Here is a 20,068-nt window from a genome sequence, read left to right on the forward strand (position 1 = left end):
CAGGAGGAGTGGTGGCACCCCCCTTCCAAGCTGCTCGCCCTCTGCGACCCCTATGAAAGGGTTGTTTGACCCCCCAAAGGAATCCTGATCCCCAGGCTGAGAACCACTCTGTTATATCAATCCATTTCCACAATTTACTAGTTCTCAACTATCACTAAAAAGGCGGGGGGATGGCTAATCCTTTTCATTGCAGAATTATAAAGGGAAAGGTGCAGGATGTTCATTTTCCCTTGTAACTCCACAAGGAAAACTTCCTTTAAAAGTGAAAGTGAAGAGTGAGTACATTTTTGCAATAGAAGATTATAATGCTGGAATTCTATTAGGATCGAGCAACTCCTAGGTTTGAAAAGCCCTCTAGTAGAAGGACAGGAGTGATGGCTATGGGAAGGGAGCTAGTATAAGGGACGTGTGAGGAAAAACTGCTATGTGGATGGTCAGTTGCCATTGTGAACATCTCTGTATTTGTGGCAGCAATGACACCTACAGAAAGAATCATCTCTGTGGGGAAACAGCCTTAGCATCCAGGGATAGTCAAACTGCAGCCTTCCAGATGTCCATGGACTACAATTCCCATGAGCCCCTGCCAGCAAATGCTGGCAGGGGCTCATGGGAATTGTAGTCCATGGACATCTGGAGGGCTGCAGTTTGACTACCTTGAACTATGTATAATTTCCTGAAACAAATGTTTAAAATGACAGACTTTTGGTTGGGTCCTACAGAACTGCTCAGCTAGCAGAGACGCTTTCCTCCAGCAGAAGGAGCCTTTCTCTGATGCAAAAGACTGGGGGGGCATCTTGTGTCAAGGCAAATCTGGAAAAAAGCACCTCTGCTAGCAGCAGGGATAGGAAGACTTTCACCCTGAAAACGATTGTGTCCTGAAACGTAATTCATGCTTTCTCCCTCCTCCAAGCCGAAGCAAGCTGGAAAGCATGCACCCTGTTGCACGATGTTTAGGTTGGTCCTTATAAAAGAGATTGGACATCTGGCTTTGGAATAGGCCTGTTGAACCAGCTGAACTTCTTGCAGCCTTTGTTTGTAACTGCAACATCATGGGGATGAGGAATGTCAACAAGCCACTGACCAGAGAATTGTCTCCCTTTCGGATTAATAAATGAATGAAACCGAACAGATATACCGTCTCCGCTGCTTAGTGGCATCGCTTAGTCATCAGTCTATGGATTGACAGCGCAGGGCAGGATTGCATTAGAACTTCTGAACGCCTCCAGGAATTTTTCATCATAGAATTTTTTCTCTCCCCTGGCTGCTCCATTTATCTTCATACAGGGCTTTCAAAAATTAACTCTTTCCTGTCTGTGTCGGCCTCCCGTCTACGATGACAGACCCCCCCCCTCCCCTCGTCATCAGCAGGTGTGCTGGTATGCCCCATCCCTGTATGATGCAGGGCATGCCCATGAAAAGAAGCTCACGGTTGCCAGGCAGTCCCGCAAAAGAGCTGACCTGTTCCTTGGCATCCGATCTCAGAGAGAGCTCAGTCCAAGTCTCTTCCTCTTCAGAGCCCACACTGCTTTCTCTGTCCCACTTTGTCTGCTTCCCAATTCAACAATGCTGAACTCTGGGTTCTCACAACATCCTGCAAGGCCTTCCTCTCAGACCCCGGCAAGGGAATTACCTACAAATTAGCCCTGCAAATGAGTTCCCCATTCAGTGGACCACTCATAGCCATTAAGGGAACATTGCCATCCTGTCCTCCAACCCCACACACCATAACCAAGCACCATGTTAAGGGTCCTTCCCACTTAGACCAGATAGAATGCTAAGGGAGAAATGACGGGTCATTTAGATCCGGGGTAGTCATCCTGTGGTCCTCCAGATGTTCATGGACTACAATTCCCATGAGCCCCTGCCAGCAATTCCCATGCTGGCAGGGGCTCATGGGAATTGTAGTCCATGAACATCTGGAGGAACACAGGATGACTACCCCTGATTTAGATTACATGTCATTTAGCTGTAAAAACAACAGTGTGTGCATGTGTGTATGTGCACACATGCGCTTGTATGAGATGTAGGATGGGAAGGGAAGGTTTGCATTCTCCTTCCCATGCCCCAAATTTGCCACAATCTGAAAGCATTCTTCAAGACGGCTTCCATCCATCTCAAGGGGAAAAGACGATATACCTTTCTTCCCCCCCCTTTCTCAAGGAGGGAGCATTTCTGATCAGAGAAAAGACACCATGAGAGTGAGAATGAATCCCCTTTTCTTAAACCTTGATGCATATCCCCCTCTCCCTCTCCCAACGTGGATTTCTGACTGTAGTTAACACACCCATCTGAGCACCTTAGCCACTACAACCACGAAAGCCAAATTGGGGTTTTGATTAAGACGGGTGGCCTCTAATCTGGTGACCTGGGTTTGATTCCCCACTCCTCTACATGCAGCCAGCTGAGTGACCTTGGGCCAGTCACAGTTCTCTCAGAGCTCTCTCAGCCTCACCTGCTTCACAGGGTGTCTGTTGTGGGGAGAGGACAGGAAGGTGATCATAAGCCACTTTGAGACTCCGTTGGGAGTAAAAAATGGGGTCAAAAAAATCAGCTCTTCTTCTCTTCTCCTAATCACAGATCTGGTCAGCACATGTAATTCCGCCCTTCTCCAAATGTGAACGGAGGCCTTTTGGTTATTTCCTGGAGCTTCGGTGTTGCTTCTGTGCCCAGAGTGCTAGATAAGCAAATGTAAATTCTTGTCTGAGGTCTGCCAGTGAAATCTGAGCATTATGCTGCTGTGATAGCTAAATGGGCTCGAGGGGCCTTGCGTATCTAATCAAGATGACAGGTAAACATTGTATTCTGAGTCAGACCCATGGATCTCATGCTGGTGGGCAGGGGGCATCTTTCCAGGGTCCCCGACAGAGAAAGCTCGTTTTTAACAACTATGGGGCTGTGGTTGTGGGTGCAGAGTGAGCAGTTCAGAGACAATTTCAAGGAAACCAACTCAGAAATAAGAATACCAACACACCCGTCTTCCTGACAGGCCAATCTTAGGCATGTTTCATTAGAAAGAATTTCCACCGGTGGCAACAGGACTTACTTGAGCGTAGTGTAGTGGTTAAGAGCAGTGGAATATAATCTGGAGAACTAAATTTGATTCCGTACCTCTCCACCAGCAGCTAGCTAAGTGACCTTGGGCTAGTCACAGTTCTCTTCAGGTTGTTCTCACAGAGCAATTCTTGCAGAGCTCTCTCAACCTCCCTACCTCACAGGGCATCTGTTGGGAGAGAATAGGGTGATCTCTAGAAAGGCTGCTAAAGGCTATATTTGAAATGGTCCGTTGGAAAGAAATGTAAACTTTTCTTGCATAATAAAGGATCTGCAAGATCCAAAAAGACGGATAAAGGAGAAGTTCAGTATGGCAGCTGGACAACGATCATGAGAATTTCTAAAATGAGAAGAAATGCAGAAGTGGGCGGAAGGGTAGACATTTTGAGAGGAAAAATGACAGGAAGGCAAGAAGGATTAAGGAACTGCACCCCACTCCCAATTGCCAATTCCAGCATTCCAACCTTGGTTTTCCTTTTTAAAAATCTAGGAGGAAAGTCCACAGAACCTCCAGTCACATGCAGCCAAGCACAAAGGACAAAGGAAACAACATGAAAATCCAGCAGCTTCCCCAATGTTCAACAAAACCCTTTCTTAATTTTCTACGGTAAACAAATGGAAAGAACTCCATCATCCTTATGGTTTCCAGAGCACATTTTGGGGGAAGAGGTCCATTGTTTGGGGCTGAAGCAAGCTATTGCCTCATGAGTATAAAAGACAGCAGGGAGGGGGCGTCAACACCCTCTCAGCTCACAATGAAGTCCCAATCTGGAATGGGCTGACAAATGCCCCGGAATCAAGTTCCAAACCCAGAAGTCCTGGGCTATGTAAATCCCCCCAACACAGGGGGAGCAGGAGGGGTTTGTATTGTGTGAATTGGCCCCTTGAGCCAATGACTCTTTCTCAGCCCAACCAAATGCTCAGAGCCATTGTGAAGATAAAAAGAAGAGGAAAGCCACGGATTCCACCCTGAGGTATTTTATTGGAGGATTAAAACAACAGATAAACGGTCACATTTTTTTAAAACCAAGGCTAGATTTACGATAACGACTCCTACTGTCTTGCCTGCTATTATCTGTACAGAACTGACGATACCAGTTTCCTTTACATGCCTTCTGGTCGAAAATAAAAGGGCCTGAAGTTGATTTAGGCTGAAGCCTCAAATATGTTTGATGGATTGTTAATCTAGCTAATAGGTAAAAGCACATCCATGGCTATTTATCATGCTGATGGACTAAGACAGCCTGGCTAGAGGAGGCTTATATTAATATTAATGCGACCCTGGTGGAATTATGTGAGAAAAAGGGAATGCAAACGGAAGGCTGATTTTGAGCCCGGGTGACCTGGGTTCGGATCACTGCTCAGCCACTGGGCAGCTCTGCATGCCGCTTGCAGAGGTGTTGGGAGGAAAGGGAAATGACACCAGGGGTGTTTCCCTGAGCTCTTTGGAAGGAGGGAAGGAAACCAAGCAGGCGTGTAACAATCAATAGCGGGAGACAGAACTAAACGGGTCAGTTGTGCTTCTTCAAGGCTCTCGGGCTCTTGGTCATGAGATCAAGCGCATAACTCAGGCGTTCCTATGGGGATTATCCATATCCAGGAGTGGTTTAAGAATCCACAGCCAGTTGAAGGATTCACAGCTCCCAAGCACAGTACAATTGGGGTGGGGGAAGCCAGATGGGGGGGGGGGGCAGAGGGACTCTGCATAGTGGGAAAAGGTAGAACAAATTTTGAGTCCAGTGGCACCTTTAAGACTAACAAAGTTTTATTCAAGGTGTGAGCTTTTTGTGTGCATGCACACTTCTTCAGATACCAGTGTCTGAAGGTGGAAGCAGGTGTCACTCTGGGGAAAGGGGAGGAGAGAGCATATGGCCTTGATCCGTGGGAACCCTGGAAGCATGGGACCCACAGCACGTGCTGCATGGATAAACCAGCCCTGTATCCATCATGTTTTTATCCTGCCTCCAAGGAGTTCGGGGCAACAGTCTTAGAGTTGCCAACTCCAGGCTGGGAAATTCCTGGAGATTGAGGGCCAGAGTCTGGGGAGAGTGAACTTTAAGGAGGGGAGAGCACCGCATGATGCCAGAGAGTCCAACCTCCACACCTGTCATCTTCGCCAGGTGAACTGGCCTCTATAGACTGGGGATCAATTGTAATTCCAAGAGAACTGCAGGCCCCACCTGGAGGCTGGCAACCCGAGCATGCATAGTTCCTTCTTTCCTCCATTTCAGCCCTTACGCAAACCAAGAGAGGTAGGTTCTATGAATTTAAAACATTTAAAAAAAATTATATGATTTACAGCCACCGTCTGGCCTTATCAGGGCCCCCGAGGTGGCAAACAGGTTAAAAACGTACCTAATAAAACCAACTCTTAAGAACCACTAAAACAAAAAGGCCCATAATCAAAACACTTAAAACCAGCCGCTCATACTCAACAAGCAAGCAATGACCAAATTCAAGTTGGAGCAAATTTTCAAGTGCGCCTAGGATTCTGTTTGATTCACAGGCAGAGGACACTGCTCCGAAACTCCAAGGCAGGTCTTCACGGCTCGGTTCCCCCCAGTTGTGGCGTGTAACCTGAGCCCTGCTGAAGAATGGCTCCAAAGAACCAAACCAAACATCAGTGCTAATTAGCGTTCCGTCAAGATTGCTCTTGCACAGTAGAAAAGAAAAAACATGCCCAGCAGTGCCTCTCCGCTGTCAGTGAATCATAGCGACAATTGCTTTTGGCATGACTCTCCAGTCTCATGCGCTGCTACCGGTAAGAGCGTTTCCCACAGATGATGACGAAGGTACACAGGGCGTTATAATTCTCACCAATGCTGTGTGGAGTTCTTTGTTTCCACTTTGGTATCTTCCTAATAGGAGTGAATGAGTGTGGGGGCATCTCACAGCTGCTTACCTCTCAGTCATTTCTGCAAACAAAGGCAGTGTCCTCCCCATTAACCCCTCCTTCCCCAGGGACACAACCTTTCCCCTGACTTTCCCCCATCCTACACACACACACACACACACACACACACACACACACCTTTCCTCCAAAAAACGATCCTTAGTTTCCTCAGTAGAAATCCCTTCTGTGAGTCACCCAATTAGGCATGATGAAGTGGCGAGTGGGCGGGCAAAGAGCTGCTTGACAATCCATCAAGCACAAAAAAGGAAGGGCGGCAGGTCAAGAATGGTCCAAAGCCTACACAATTCTGTGGCAGTTTTAAAGAAATACTTGTTCCCCCAACCCCAAAGATGAAGTAAAATAGCTTAATAAATTCAAGTCGATGATGTGCCATCCCCTCCAAAATGGTGAGGTGAGTCCCCTCCAAAAATCAGGACGTTGTTTGAGAACATAATAGATCTGTGCATGCTTAAGATCTGGAAAGAAGTTCTTGTAGGATCTGGATATTTTGGACTACAATAAAACAGCAGAAGTCATCAGTACAAACCATTTTTTCCCTATGAAAGACCCGCTGAACTGAATGGAAGATATATTATCTTGTTTCTTGTGGTAGGTTTGAAAGAAGAACTTGAAAACTGAGCATGCAGCAGAAATGTATGGCTTGGTCAATAAAGCAGCACAGCTGTCAAATAATCAAATTCAGACATATTTGGGAACCTGCTCTTCAAAACTGTGATTAGTGATATGGCCAGACAATGGCCAAAGACACATATCTTTCTGGTTTTGGGTGAGATGGACACCAAAAGGAAGCCCAATCCTGTGGAATGAAGATCTTGTAGGGGTAGTCAACCTGTGGTCCTCATGATGTCCATGAACTACAATTCTCAGGAGCCCCTGCCAGCGAATGCTGGCAGGGGCTCCTGGAAATTGTAGTCCCTGGACATCTGGAGAGCTGCAGTTTGACTACCCTTGGGGTTCTTGTATTGGTGGTGTAAAGTGCTGTTGAATATCAGCTGACTTATTGTGGCCCTGTAGAGTTTTCAAGACCAGAGACGAACTCAGGTGGTTAGCCATTGCCTACCTCTGCATAGCAACCCTTAACTTTCTGGGTGTTCTTCCCTCTAAATGCTAAACAGTGGCAACCCTGCTTAGCTTCTAAGATCTAAAAAGTCTGGCCTAGCCTAGGCTGTCCATGTCAGGGCAATATTGTATTCATGTACTTAGGGCCTGTCAACAGTTGCCTAAATGCTAGTATGGAGACAGATGGGGCCAGCAGAAAATGGTGGGATGGAGGCCATTGATCACTGGCACTGACAGTTTTATTTATCATATGTGTTTTTGTGAACTACAACTGAATTTGAGGGGTCTGATTGGCTGGTTGAGCATAGAATTATCATATGGCTGTATTTGGATGCTGTGACACAGTTTACTAATGTAACAGGATTAACTTTTGCTTATATATTCCCACTGTCATGATGGTCAGTTCATAGTCTGAGGAAGAGTGCTTGCACTCGAAAGCTCATGCCTTGAATAAATATTTGTTGGTCTTAAAGGTGCTAGAAGAAGAAGAGTTGGTTCTTATATACCGCTTTTCCCTACCCGAAGGAGGCTCAAAGCGGCTTACAGTCGGCTTCCCTTTCCTCTCCCCACAACAGACACCCTGTGAGGTGGGTGAGGCTGAGAGAGCCCTGATATCCCTGCTCGGTCAGAATACCTTTATTAGTGCCGTGGCGAGCCCAAGGTCACCCAGCTGGCTGCATGTGGGGGAGTGCAGAATCGAACCCGGCACGCCAGATTAGAAATCCGCACTCCTAACCACTACACCAAACTGGCTACTGGACTCTGATTTTATTGTACTAAAATCTGCAGTAGAAGTTTAGAAAGACCCTGGTTTTTTCACACACTGCTGCTTAATACTACTTTTGTCCTATCCGTTCGTTTACAAATAACCAAGCGGAGCCTGCTGGAAGTCAGTGGCTGTCCTGAAACAAAGAGCAACCGCACCCGAAAGATATTCCGTGTTTAGGGAACTCCAGTCGAAACCTCCCTGCCCTTTCCCTGTGCCTGCGTCAGTTCAAACTTGCTGCAAGATGTTTCTCTTCCCTTCCCTCTAGCTGCAAGCTGTCACTTTCCAAAGGCAATCGAGAGAATTATTCATCCACCAAGGAGCATTTACGTTCTTTTGTTGCCTGTCTGGCCGCTCATTACTTGTGCAGCAACAGGCACAGTCACTGTAATCAAAGCGGACGCATTCGTAACAATACTGGCACTGAGCTCCCTGTGAGTGATGCACCAAAGTCCCCCCACCCCATCACTATATGGCAACATCTGATATGCTCCCCTCTATCCACGCCGGCTACCCCTCGAATCATAACATGGTGAATCACAGTGTGAGCCTCCAGCCCTTTGGCCTGCGCTCGCTCCAAAAGACATGAATGCCCTGCGAATAATTTACTGCTCCCAGCCTTATATTGACTCGTGCACCTTTGCCGTTCTGCAGGCTGTCACGCACTCCGGGCTCTAGCGAAAAACAATACTGTGCAGATTACAATGCTCGAGCTGCTGAGGGGCACAATGTGGAAGGGGGCTGATGACCTGACAAAACGCTGTAACCTTAAGCACTGCACGTCACCGCTGCCCATGCACATTTCTTCCTCGCTATGCAACAAGGAACGTCTCTTGCTATTTCTACAAAGGGCTTCCCTGTGTGTCGTCGAAACTGACAAGCCGAGAAGAGCAGCCGTTTGCATGTGGACCAGCTGTTAAAGCACCTGGGAGAAGACTCCGGTTACCTAGGGCAGTGGTCCCCAACCTTTTTATCACCAGTGGTCCCCAACCTTTTTATCAACTCTTGACAATTTTACTGAGGACCGGGGGGTAGTCTTTTGCGTTCCCGCTGGGGCCCCTGACTTCCTGCCGCCCACTGGGAGGCACTGCCAGCAGCTGCTGCACAGTGCCATGCCGCGAGGGAGCCCCAGCCATGGCGGCCACTGGAGAGTACCAAAGGTGAGCCAGCGGCAGAATGGCAGGGCAGCCCACAAGGCAGCAGCCAGGGAGGAGGACAAGGAGGAGGCCCGGTACCGACTGATCCACGGACCGGTCCTGGTCCCCGGCCCAAAGGTTGGGGACAGCTGACCTAAGGAATGAAGACAGGAGCCCTGTTTTCTCAAGGGAGTGCGGTACATTTGCAACAGAGTCTATTGCACTGGCTTGCACCTATGGCAGTTCAGTGGTAGGAAGAGCCTTCCTAGGTAAACTGTGTAAAGGAAGTGGGAGGACAGAACCATTCATAAGGCTCTCTTTGGATAGTTCTCACCACATACTTTGAGGTCATGTAGAAGGCCCTTGGGAGCAATTACAGTTCAACCTGTGTTCAGTGACTGTCTTCACTGACAGGATTTCATTCCAGGTAGATTCAGGTGGGTAGCCATGTTAGTCTGAACAAAAATTGAGTCCAGTGGCACCTTTGAGACCAACAAGCTTTATGCAAGGTGTGAGCTTAGGTGACCACGAGGAAGTGTGCATACACATGAAAGCTCACACCTTGAACAAAACTTGACAGTCTTAAAGGTGCCATTGGACTCACATCTTGTTCTGTTTCATTTTGTGTGCACAGCGCACTTTGTCAGCACATGACAGCTTACAACTTGAATAAAACTCGCTTGGTCTTCAAGGTGCCGCTGGACTAAAAGTTTTTTTCTGCTATGGAAGCATTTTCGTTATGCAGATGCTACTTTGGGAGCTACTTTGGCTTAAGCAGGAGCTACAAACTGTGTGTCGGCTCACCACCCGACTCAGTCATCTGCTCTCCATTATGTGTTTGCCTTCCAGGAAACTAATGTGCCAATTCAGGAAGGACTTTTGCTGTGTGCGCACTTGTGCTCAACTAGGTGATGGAATAGCCTGTGGAAGCGAATGGGGACAAAGACTTCAGAGGGACTCTGTTAAAACCCCTGCTTTGGAAACAGGATGGACGCAGGGCTGGTTCAAAGTATTTTATCTCCCCAAGCAAGGTACATGGTTGCAAGCCCTTTCCCATTAGCTCCTAAATGGTTTCAGTGCAGTCCTGAAGCATTCTGGGGTATAATTTTCTTCCATTTTTGGTTTCTTAAGCCTTAATGTAGAATACTGATTAATTCATAGCGAGAGATCATAGCGCCACGATGGAATGCATTTTAATGGGTGTCCGGACTGCTATTTTACAGGTGTCTTGTAGCGTGGGTCATGGCTGAATAAATAATGGCTGAATTAGGATTTATCAATTTTACTATACAGTGGCTTAAATAAATAATCTTATACGTGCAGTACTGCCTTTTTCAACCTTTTGACTGTGGAGAATTTTCAGGCTTCTAGAACCTCCGGAAGTGATGTCAGCCTACCACGCCTCCCTGCCATACCCCTTAGAAGTGACTGTCACCAGAAGTGACATCATCACCTGCATCTGTCCCCCTCCTTTCACTCCCTCCCCCTGCCTTTATTACTACTCTGCCCCCTGTAGGCTGGAAAGAAGGACAGGAGCTGAGAAGACAGCCCAGAGCCCCATAACACACCACAACCAACTCCCTCCCTTTGATTTTACACCCGCTGAGCCCTCTGGGCAGAGGCAGCCAGTTCCTGAACTTGTGGCCAAGTACGTTAAGGTAGGAGAGGAAAGGCTGCGGACTCCCTCCAGAGCTCCCACGGACCCCCAGGGGTCCACAGACCCTGGTTGGAAATCTCTGGCGTAGTGACTGCCTGCTGTGCTCAACTTGTACTGTAGAGTTTTATATAAAACTGTCACAAAGCATTTGGCTTCTGTTTTGTGACCATTTAGCCCAAAATATTCATGTTTCCCCACTCCTGAATATAGTGAATGTGCTGACTAAGGATTCACACCATATATTTGATAAAACAGGTTCCCCCCCTGTTCTCGCCACTCACCATACAAGGATGTGTTTTTCAAAACAACTTACCAATGCAGAAAGAAAAGAACATTTCATTTTTAAAAAATGTGTTTAAATGTTTTTATCTATTATTAAAGTGTGCGTTGTTGTTTGACCAGAGCTCTTTCCTATCCCTTAGTCCCAATTCTCCTCTGTTTCCCATCTCTAGACACTTCTGCTGTGGGATGAAGATGCAAGTAGCCAATTGCATCTAGTTTACAAGTAGGCAGTGCTTCACAATCTGATTTGAATTTCACATAGAAGTTTCTGGAAGGCATGTTCGGAAGGGGAATAAAACCGAGCAAATTTATTTAAAAGAGCTTATGTTATGCCAGTTTCTTTGCACCCCTCTATAATTTATGTGATCAGCATAATACAGGCTGTGCATACATATGCAGAGAAAGCAGGGATATCGCTGAATCCAACCCCTTTCTAACAATGAGGTTATGGAAATGCTTTGCATATTTCAGAGGAGAAAAACAAACCGGGATCACAGTGTAAAACCTAGTAACAAGCAAATCTATGCAATTTGTGGCTATGCTGTTTTATTGTTCCTAAAAATACAAATGGTCCTTACATATAACGTAGATAACAGAAAAGCACCCGACTCAATAATGTGATCTTACAGCACAAGAAGAGAGTGTTTTGCCAGCAAGTATTACCGCAGAAGGCTGTGTAGCCTTTAAGAAATGTTAATAGACTGGGACCGATTCTGCATGTGGAATTAGCCCCTAGACAGGTTCTATTCGGCCATGACAACTAACAGCCATTGATGGAGCTCTTCACTCCTATGAATCTGTCAAATCCCATTTTAATGCCATCTCAATTGGTCACTATAGCTGCTTACATTAGTTAATTTATTAATTTTTTATATATAGTACCTCCTTTTGGCTGTCCTAAACCAACTGCCAAAGATGGGTGACCCAAAGCTCTAATGAGGAGATGGAAAAAGAATCCTTATTTTCTTCACATCATACATTATTTTATAAGCCTCTCTAAACTATAATGTTAGAAACCTAACTGTTTAAGAAATAGCCAGTCAGCAGATGCAGCTTTCCTTACTATTCACAAATCAAGCTGTACGCCCCAAAATGTCTTCCTCTTTTATATGTTAAAGACTAAATAACCCCCCTGCTCTCTTTTAGTTTGTGAGGAGCCACCATATTATCTAATTGTCCTTCTTGTAGCTCCACCCCTCTCTGGCCAAGGGCAGTAACATGGAGGAAGGCCTTTTCCGTAGTGGCCCCATACTTTGGAATAGCCTTCCTCTGGTGATTTGCCAGGAGCCTACATGAAAAGGTTTTGATGCCTGGTGAAAATATACCTCTTTACCCAGGCCTGGGACCTTTGGGGGAAGGTGTGGGATATGTATGAATGAATGAAATAATGAATCAATCAGTCAATCAATCACACAGCTTATGACCCAGAAGACAGTCTCCTTGCATGCAATAGGATTGTTTTAAAAGTAGCCCACAGACAATTACAGTCATGTCAAAGTCTCTTCCTTTTAGATGGATACCTGCATACAACCTGCTTTCATTGCCCGAATTTCTGTCTACTGTTTTCCAATTCTTCTTTTGTTACCTCACAGTGAGCAGTAGAGGTCTCAGATCTCTTAGCACTTCACCCTCATTTCATTAGAGATAGCAACAGTACTTGTAGAAGACCACCGTGTCCTGGTTCATTACAGCTGGGCATGATGGGGAGGCTCAGACAGAAATCTCTGCACTGCCATGCAAGATCACTGACCTTGGGCCAGTCACATTCCCTTAGCCTAGCCTACCTCAAGGGGATGCTGCGAGAATAAAATGGAGGAGAAGAAGAGAAGAGAGAAAAAGCTGGGTATTTTTATACCCTGCTTTTCACTACCTGAAGGAGCCCAAAAGTGGCTTACAAACACATTCCCCTTCCTCACAACAGACACCCTGAGAGGCAGGTGGAGCTGAGAGTTCTAAGAGAACTGCTCTGGCAGAACGGTGACTAGTTCAAGGTCACTCAGCTGGCTACAGGTGGAGTGGGGAATCAAACCCAGTTCTCCAGATTAGAGTCCACCACTCTTAACTACTACACCATGCTGGCTTTTTGTGATACAGGAGCACATTATGATGAAAGCCACTTGGGTACCCATTGGAGGGAAAGAAAAGGCATATACAAAATAAATAAAGAGCTGTCACAAGAGGATGGAGCAAAGTTGTTCTCTGTTGCCCCAGAGAGTCAGACCAGAATCAATGGGATGAAATTAATTCAAAAGAATTTTTGGCTTAACATCCGGAAGAAGTTCCTGACAGTCAGAGTGGTTCCTCAATGGAACAGATGTCCTTGGTTCACCTTCTTTTGGAAGTTTTTAAGCAGAGGTTAGATAGCCATCGGACAGAAATGCTGATTCTGTTAATTTAGGCAGATTGCGAGTAGGTGGGAACGAGGGATTGTGTCTCAGCTTGGCTCTTATGGCCCTTTCTTGCATGCCCAGGGAAATGCCAATGACCACTTTGGGGTCAGGGGGCAAATTTCCTCCAGGCCAGCCTGGCCAGGGATTCTGTTTTTTTTAATTTAGGGGAGCATCATCTGGACATGGAAATGGGGTTACTGTGGGTGGGCAAGTAACTGTGAATTTCCTGCATTCTGCAGGGGGTTGGACTAGATGACCCTAGATGTCCCTTCAATCTCTATGATTCTATGAAACAAATAGGAGATCCTCTTAACAGTAAAAGTGGTCCTCTCTGACTTCTGTTGAGGCTTGCATGCTGGTCTGACCAGCTGACCTTGTGGCTTCTGCATAAACAGGGAACTGGATCTGGTTTCTTGTTCCAGTCCAATTGCCAACAGAAACAGCCATTCAGAGAGCCATCTCTTCAGAATTGCTGGGGCAAGCTGTGTCTATGTGCATGTGGCTCATCCATAGTGTGGGCTGCAATCTCAAGCAAGGTCAGGGGGCTTAAACCCCACGGACTTCTATTATTATTCTGTTATGTATTATAACTGTTTAGGCTCGGAGCCAGTGAACTCTGTGCAGGGTTGCAGGCACTGTTCCCCCCCCCCACCCTTCATCTTTCATTATATTGCAACTGACTGAGAAAAAAGGTTATTTCTTCCTCCAAGATACAAGATTCGTCATGTTCGTTGACCTCATCAAGAGCCGGCAAATTTGTGCAAGTCTCCATCCTCAGAAAAACCTCTTGAACCCCATAACTGGGGGGCATTGTCAGCGGAGGTTACATCAGCACAGCCCTTCAGAAACTGATCTTGCCGTTTGTTTGAATTAACACTAAAAGGCTACATCATATTTCAACCTTTCCTGCATGGAGATTCATCTCCTTGTAGGAAAAAAAATATCCCCCAATACATGTACTCAGTGCAGGGGGAAAGAGACCATTTGTTACACTTTGTACTCTCACTTGAAACAGATCGGTCTCCTTGCATTAATGATAACAGATAAGCAGCTCTGAGAAATAGATATTCTCATTTGCTTCCGAGGGGGAAAAATCAATGAATTCACAGCAGCTTGGCATGATATTATCTCAGAGGTGGCTGAGGTCCCAGAAAACATAAGCGTCGCAATAAAGACACTTTTATTGCAGCAATCCTGCCCCTGAAAGCTTTGCAAATTTTAATTTTTTCAAGCATGCCAAGGAAGTTTACAAATGTTGTATCAGAATCTGGTGGATCAATGTCAGGATGGGCATTATTATTTATGATGATGATGATGATGATGATGATGATGATGATGATGATGATGATGATGATGATGATGATGACGACGATGATTTATTACCCACCACTCTCGGCAAAGCTGTGGTGAGTTACACAATAAAATAAGTAAAATAATCCCCTAAAACCCCCACTAAAATACAACAATTGGCTTCAAAACGAATATACATTGAAGTGAAAGAGAGTCCCATTAGATTTCATGCATTTTGGAATCAAAGCAAACAAGAACCCAAATGGATAATATTGCCACATTGAGCCTCCATGCTTTCACTGGACACTGAAGCCACTGGCAGGGGTATGGAGAGCTTTATCGGAACATGAGTTTCTCTATGCTCAGCAACCACATGGATTAGCTGTCAGTGTGACAGATGTCACATCACAGAGTTTTGTCTGCTAGATGTACTGAAGGACCGGAGATGTGGGGCTGCCGGTTTTGATGAAGGCCATAGGATTCATCCTAACTAGAGAGCCAATGTAGCGTGGTAGCCAATGTGGCAACATTTTCCCTACAGAAGCCCCACTATTGAATTTTTGATTTTGCATGGCATTCATCCCTCATGGCAGCGAGCATGCATTTTCCGTGTCATTTCCTTACAGTATTGTAAACTAATTTTGCTACGAATTTTTCCTTTACACCAGTTCCAGGGATGCTTTTTTTGCATACATAAACATGACCAAGTTTTTTCTCTCCTCCCCTGTGCTATCATACACTAATGGCTGAATGTAAAGCCCCTTTCAGTTTGTAGTCCTTTGTCCACCAGTGGGAGCTTGAGGCGCTGCTTGTTTGGCATGGCCCCTCCCACTTCTGCTATTACAACATTACACCAGCAGAAAGTCACTCGGTATTCCCTCAAAGGCATTTCAATCCACTTTCTAAGAGGAACAGTATACTTCAAGGGGGAAAGGTGGTACTGTTGGCATTAAAAATGCCGTGTGCCCCTGCAGGAATTTCTTATTGAAGTCTCCATATCCATCAGTTACAATTCCCATGAGGCCCTGCAAGTAGCATTTGTCAGAGTGGCAGTCAGGTTATGTGATAGCCTATCCCTGAGCATCCAGAACAATAGAGGAAATATCTCTCCTGCTTGAAGATCTGTTGTAGTAACTGTTTCAAATACATAATAGTTTACTGCAGTCTACCATGGTGTGCAACCCCCCCCCCACACACATATACAATATCAGCACACATGCATAAATGGGACCATTTTAAAGAGTCAATTTAAAAGGGTCAGCAAACTGACTTAGATGAAAATTGGTAAGTGCATAATACACCCAGGATCAATCAAACAAAAAGCTTTTATTGAATATTTCACTAACCTTCCATTGGGGTGTTATTGTCCGGCCGATTTGCAAAGACTACATCCACATATTCAAGCTGCAGTCTTTGGAGGGAAGCTTTTAACCCTAGATGTTAAAAAAAGAGAAAAGGATGGGAGGGATTGTGTTAGAAAACGTCAGAAACGAGTGTCGAATGCATGTCCGATGAATCAGAAATATAATTGGACTGAACCGTGTTTGAATGTGTGGTGGATAGATGAGGTCATGCTATTAAAACTAGATTAAAAACATGGATTCATACAGAATTCATGACCTTTCACACATTTTTTGTATTCAGAATTGGGATTGGATTAGACAAGTACACCCTGATGCGCCTGTTGAATTGTAGGCTTTGGGGATCCCAGTTCAGAGCACACTTTTTGTACCTCTCATCAAAATGAGTGTTGCCAAACCCCACCCATGCACACAGCATTGGCATTGTTCTCCATAATTAAAGGGAAAGGTATCCCCTGTGCAAGCACCCTTGGGGTGACGCCCTCCAGCGTTTTCATGGCAGACTCAATTCGGGGTGGTTTGCCAGTGCCTTCCCCAGTCATGACCGTTTACCCCCCAGCAAGCTGGGTACTCATTTTACCGACCTCGGAAGGATGGAAGGATGGAAGGCTGAGTCGACCTTGAGCCGGCTGCTGGGATCGAACTCCCAGCCTCATGGGCAAAGCTTTCAGACGGCTGCCTTACCACTCTGCGCCACAAGAGGCTCTTTTCTCCATAATTAAGTCCTGCCAATCAGGGGTCCACCAGAGATGAAACAGCATAGAAGGGGAATTTTAACAGCCTGTCACATACTTATGGCTTTGGAGTTATGAAGGGCGAGGAGATGGCATCTCAGCCTTCTAGGGCTGCATACAATTCCCACAGGTGCCATATCGAGGAACTCTCCACTAGATGGCCTTAGGGCTCTGTCTCTTACACCCATCCTTCCCTTGCAATATAACCTGAGCTATCTACCTTACACTGTGAAACGTGAAGTGCTTGGAACATTCTATGCATGCGAAATGCTATGATTGTTGTTAGGATGTTAACTGGGACTGATTAACATGGCTCTCTGCCCAGCACACACCTTCAATGATATGCTTTCTCGAAAGTCCTCTTTCTGTTTCAGCTCTGCAAAAAAGAAAAGAAAGAAAAATACAGTTATTCAGCCTCATAGGGACCAGGACATCCCATGGAGTAAACCAGATAATCTGGACCAATATCCCGAAATCAGTGTTCCTGGACCAATATCCCAAAATCACTGTTACCTCCGTGTTACTTTTTGAACAATTCACAATATGCTTTTTTTGTGTGTGTTTCAATATCCATTTAATTGTGACTGATGATTACTTTAAAAGGCGGTGTTGGCTGTACCAGTCAAAAAGGGGTGCCAAACCCTGTTGCTTAGAGTCCTCCTCTGCAGGCTTAATGATGTCAGCCATTCAGTCGTGTCCGACTCTGGATGGCCCTATGGCTAAGCTGTCTTTCCATCCTGCACTGCTTCTTTTAGTTGTGTAATGTTCTCGCTGGTGTCCATTCCGACTGTGACTAACCATTACATTGCCACATTTCTTAATATTAAAACCTAAATTAGATGAATCAATGTTTCATTTTTGTAATGTATCTATTGAATGTTTTACTCTTGTTGTTACTTGTCCTGAGCCTACTAGGGGAGGGCGGGCTATAAAAATAAAATAACTATTATATTATTATAGCTTCTCGTCACCTTTCTTGAGGAGAACAGCTGACTAGCAAGATTCTTCAAACCCCGCCACCTGCCCCCCCCCCAGCTTGGGAGGGAAGTGTAGTGATTGACATTTCATCTTCCTGTTTGCAAGCCGCCAGGTAGGAAGCATTTTGTTCCCCTCCATCTCAAGTGAGAGGGCCGGATTGCTCCCCACTGTGGGAGGGAATGAGTGGATGAGAAGCCAACTCCCATCTGATCCCCCCCCCCATCTGCTGGGAGCCAGCTTCTGGATTTTTCCTTGACAATTTCTGTTATGGGGCATGGGGTAATGTTTGAAGATTCAAACCTGAAGCCCAGTTCTTTCCTGGATCTGCTGAGAGAGTCAAATTCCGTCTGTTCAGCTGCTCTTTGGAGCAAGATGAACATTACTGGCTCATGGTCTGAGTACCATCTCCAAACAAGGAGGGCATTTCTGCATGGAGGGATAAAATGCAAGTGACTTCCTGCTGGCAAACAGGGGATGGTAAATGCAGGAGAGTTCAACTGCCAGTTTTGCTGCGAAATTCACAACATCCAGAGTGACAGTCCAATAGAGTACATATGTAGGGTTGCCAGCCCCACACTGGGCAAATCATGATTTGGGGGGGGGGGAAGTGAGATCTGGGGAGAGAAAAGACCCCAGCGTGGTATAATGCCAGAGACTTCACCCTCCAAAGCAGCCATTTTCTCTAGGGGAACTAATCTCCATAATCTGGAGTTGTAATTCCAGGGGATCTTCAGGCCTCACAGGGAGGCTGGCAACCCTATGTGCAGGGCAGGCTCTGTGCTTGTAAAAAAAGAGAGGAGGGAGAGAGTCCTACCTAAGTGCTTAACTCAGGGGTAGTCAAACTGCGGCCCTCCAGATGTCCATGGACTACAATTCCCAGGAGCCCCCTGCCAGCGTTTGCTGGCAGGGGGCTCCTGGGAATTGTAGTCCATGGACATCTGGAGGGCCGCAGTTTGACTACCCCTGGCTTAACTGTTCTGATGTCTTCAGTCTGTCTTCAGCAGGGAAGATGTATGCTTAAAGGAGCAGGAAATCTCCAACTGAGGCAACCAGGAGGAGATAACTTGAAAAATATCGGGAAGTTCCTGATCTAACTATGCTAAATATACATGTCCTCTGTGGCCCCCTGCAAGACATTCCCCACGTTCTGTTCAATCATGCACACTGCAGATCTTGCGTATTCCAACAAGAAGTACTAAATCAAACCCTAAAACTGGTGAGATTTCAGTCTTGGTTGCTGGATTGGGCCGGAGAACTGCATGCAGCATCTGTCGGCCTGTGTGAATAGTGCTCAGGGTACTTGGAAGCCTGTTTCCTATGTATACAGCCATTGGCTATGATTAGGGAAATCGTAGCCAGAGTACCCTTCTAATTACTTTCTATGTTTTTATAGTTTTCAGGGAGAGATTTATTGTCCTGCATCTGTCTTGCCAGTGTTTGTGATTGAGCATTGGCAAAACACAAAGAAGTGTGTGCTTTGGTTTAATTCCAGAAAGCTTGCAGAGAATGTTTGACTTAATTAAATGTAGGAAAATTATTGACCGGCTTTCCTATGTTGTTTTTCAGAAGTTGAAAGCAGCCACAGGGAGGGATCTTTTTTGAATCAATTTGGGGGGGGGGGGTTTGAGACAGTCTTTCCCCATGAGGTAGTCCCCCCCTCCCCCAGTGCATTTTTCTTCCAGCTGCTGCTGCCCGTCCCCCTGGAGAAAACATACGGTCCATCCCTCCTGCGTCTCACCTAATTTGGTCCAAACAGCGAACAGTAAATTAGGATGCAGTTTGACAAGGATAATTCAAAGATGACTGCCATGCAGGCTGCATTCCAAGTTGTATTTTTGCTTATCCATAAGACTCCCCTCTTTAAACTAATTAGCTGTGCATAAAAGGCATTTTCTCCTCTGTTTATCACCTCTGAGAAACCAAAATTCTAGAACAGCTCTCACCTGAGCACAAAAAAGCATTCTTTCCCCAGGAGATCGGCTCCCTAAAGGCTATTCTAAAAATGCAAAAAATAAAATAAAAATTGAACGGTTTTGGCTTCGTTAGTATGCATTTGAGGCCCTTTGTTCTGTTTTTGTTCTTTTGATTGTGCTAATTTCCTTCCCCAGCTTGAATGTTGCAGCTGAAAGACATACAGCAACCGTCTAGTGTGTTCCCTGTGCTATAAGCAGGCATCTCATTTAGAGGCAGAGGCCTCTAAATTCTTGAGGTCTACAGGGAAGGAGCAGGGGTGTGACTTCCCTTTCCCTCAATTTAGCAAGTCAGGGTCCAGGACTCCCTTCTTTTCCTCCTGTTTGTATTAGAGCTCCTGTTGACTCAGAGTTCTACTCCTGTTTTATCTTCATCCAGAGAAAGATAGAAGTAATGAATTTGGTTTGGAAGAGGCAGAAAGAGAAGGAAAAAAGGAGGGGCAGTGTAACAGAGCATCTCTCTCAGGTTCAATAACCAGC

General features: G+C 45.8%; 1 protein-coding gene across 2 annotated transcripts in view; it reads right to left on the bottom strand.

Moving 5' to 3' along the window:
• The window catches only part of KCNAB1 (potassium voltage-gated channel subfamily A regulatory beta subunit 1), a 176,373-nt gene that overhangs the window by 15,617 nt on the left and 140,688 nt on the right, over positions 1-20,068 (bottom strand). For both annotated transcript variants that reach the window (XM_077348618.1, XM_077348617.1), the window contains exons 7-8: positions 16,973-17,016; positions 15,892-15,978 (exon numbers count right to left, since the gene is read on the bottom strand). In XM_077348618.1, coding sequence (XP_077204733.1) covers positions 15,892-15,978; positions 16,973-17,016 — 131 coding nt within the window. The remainder of the gene's footprint in view (positions 1-15,891; positions 15,979-16,972; positions 17,017-20,068) is intronic.

This window comes from Paroedura picta, chromosome 8 (genome assembly GCF_049243985.1).
Source record: "Paroedura picta isolate Pp20150507F chromosome 8, Ppicta_v3.0, whole genome shotgun sequence".
In the NCBI taxonomy this organism is placed as follows: Eukaryota; Metazoa; Chordata; class Lepidosauria; order Squamata; family Gekkonidae; genus Paroedura; species Paroedura picta.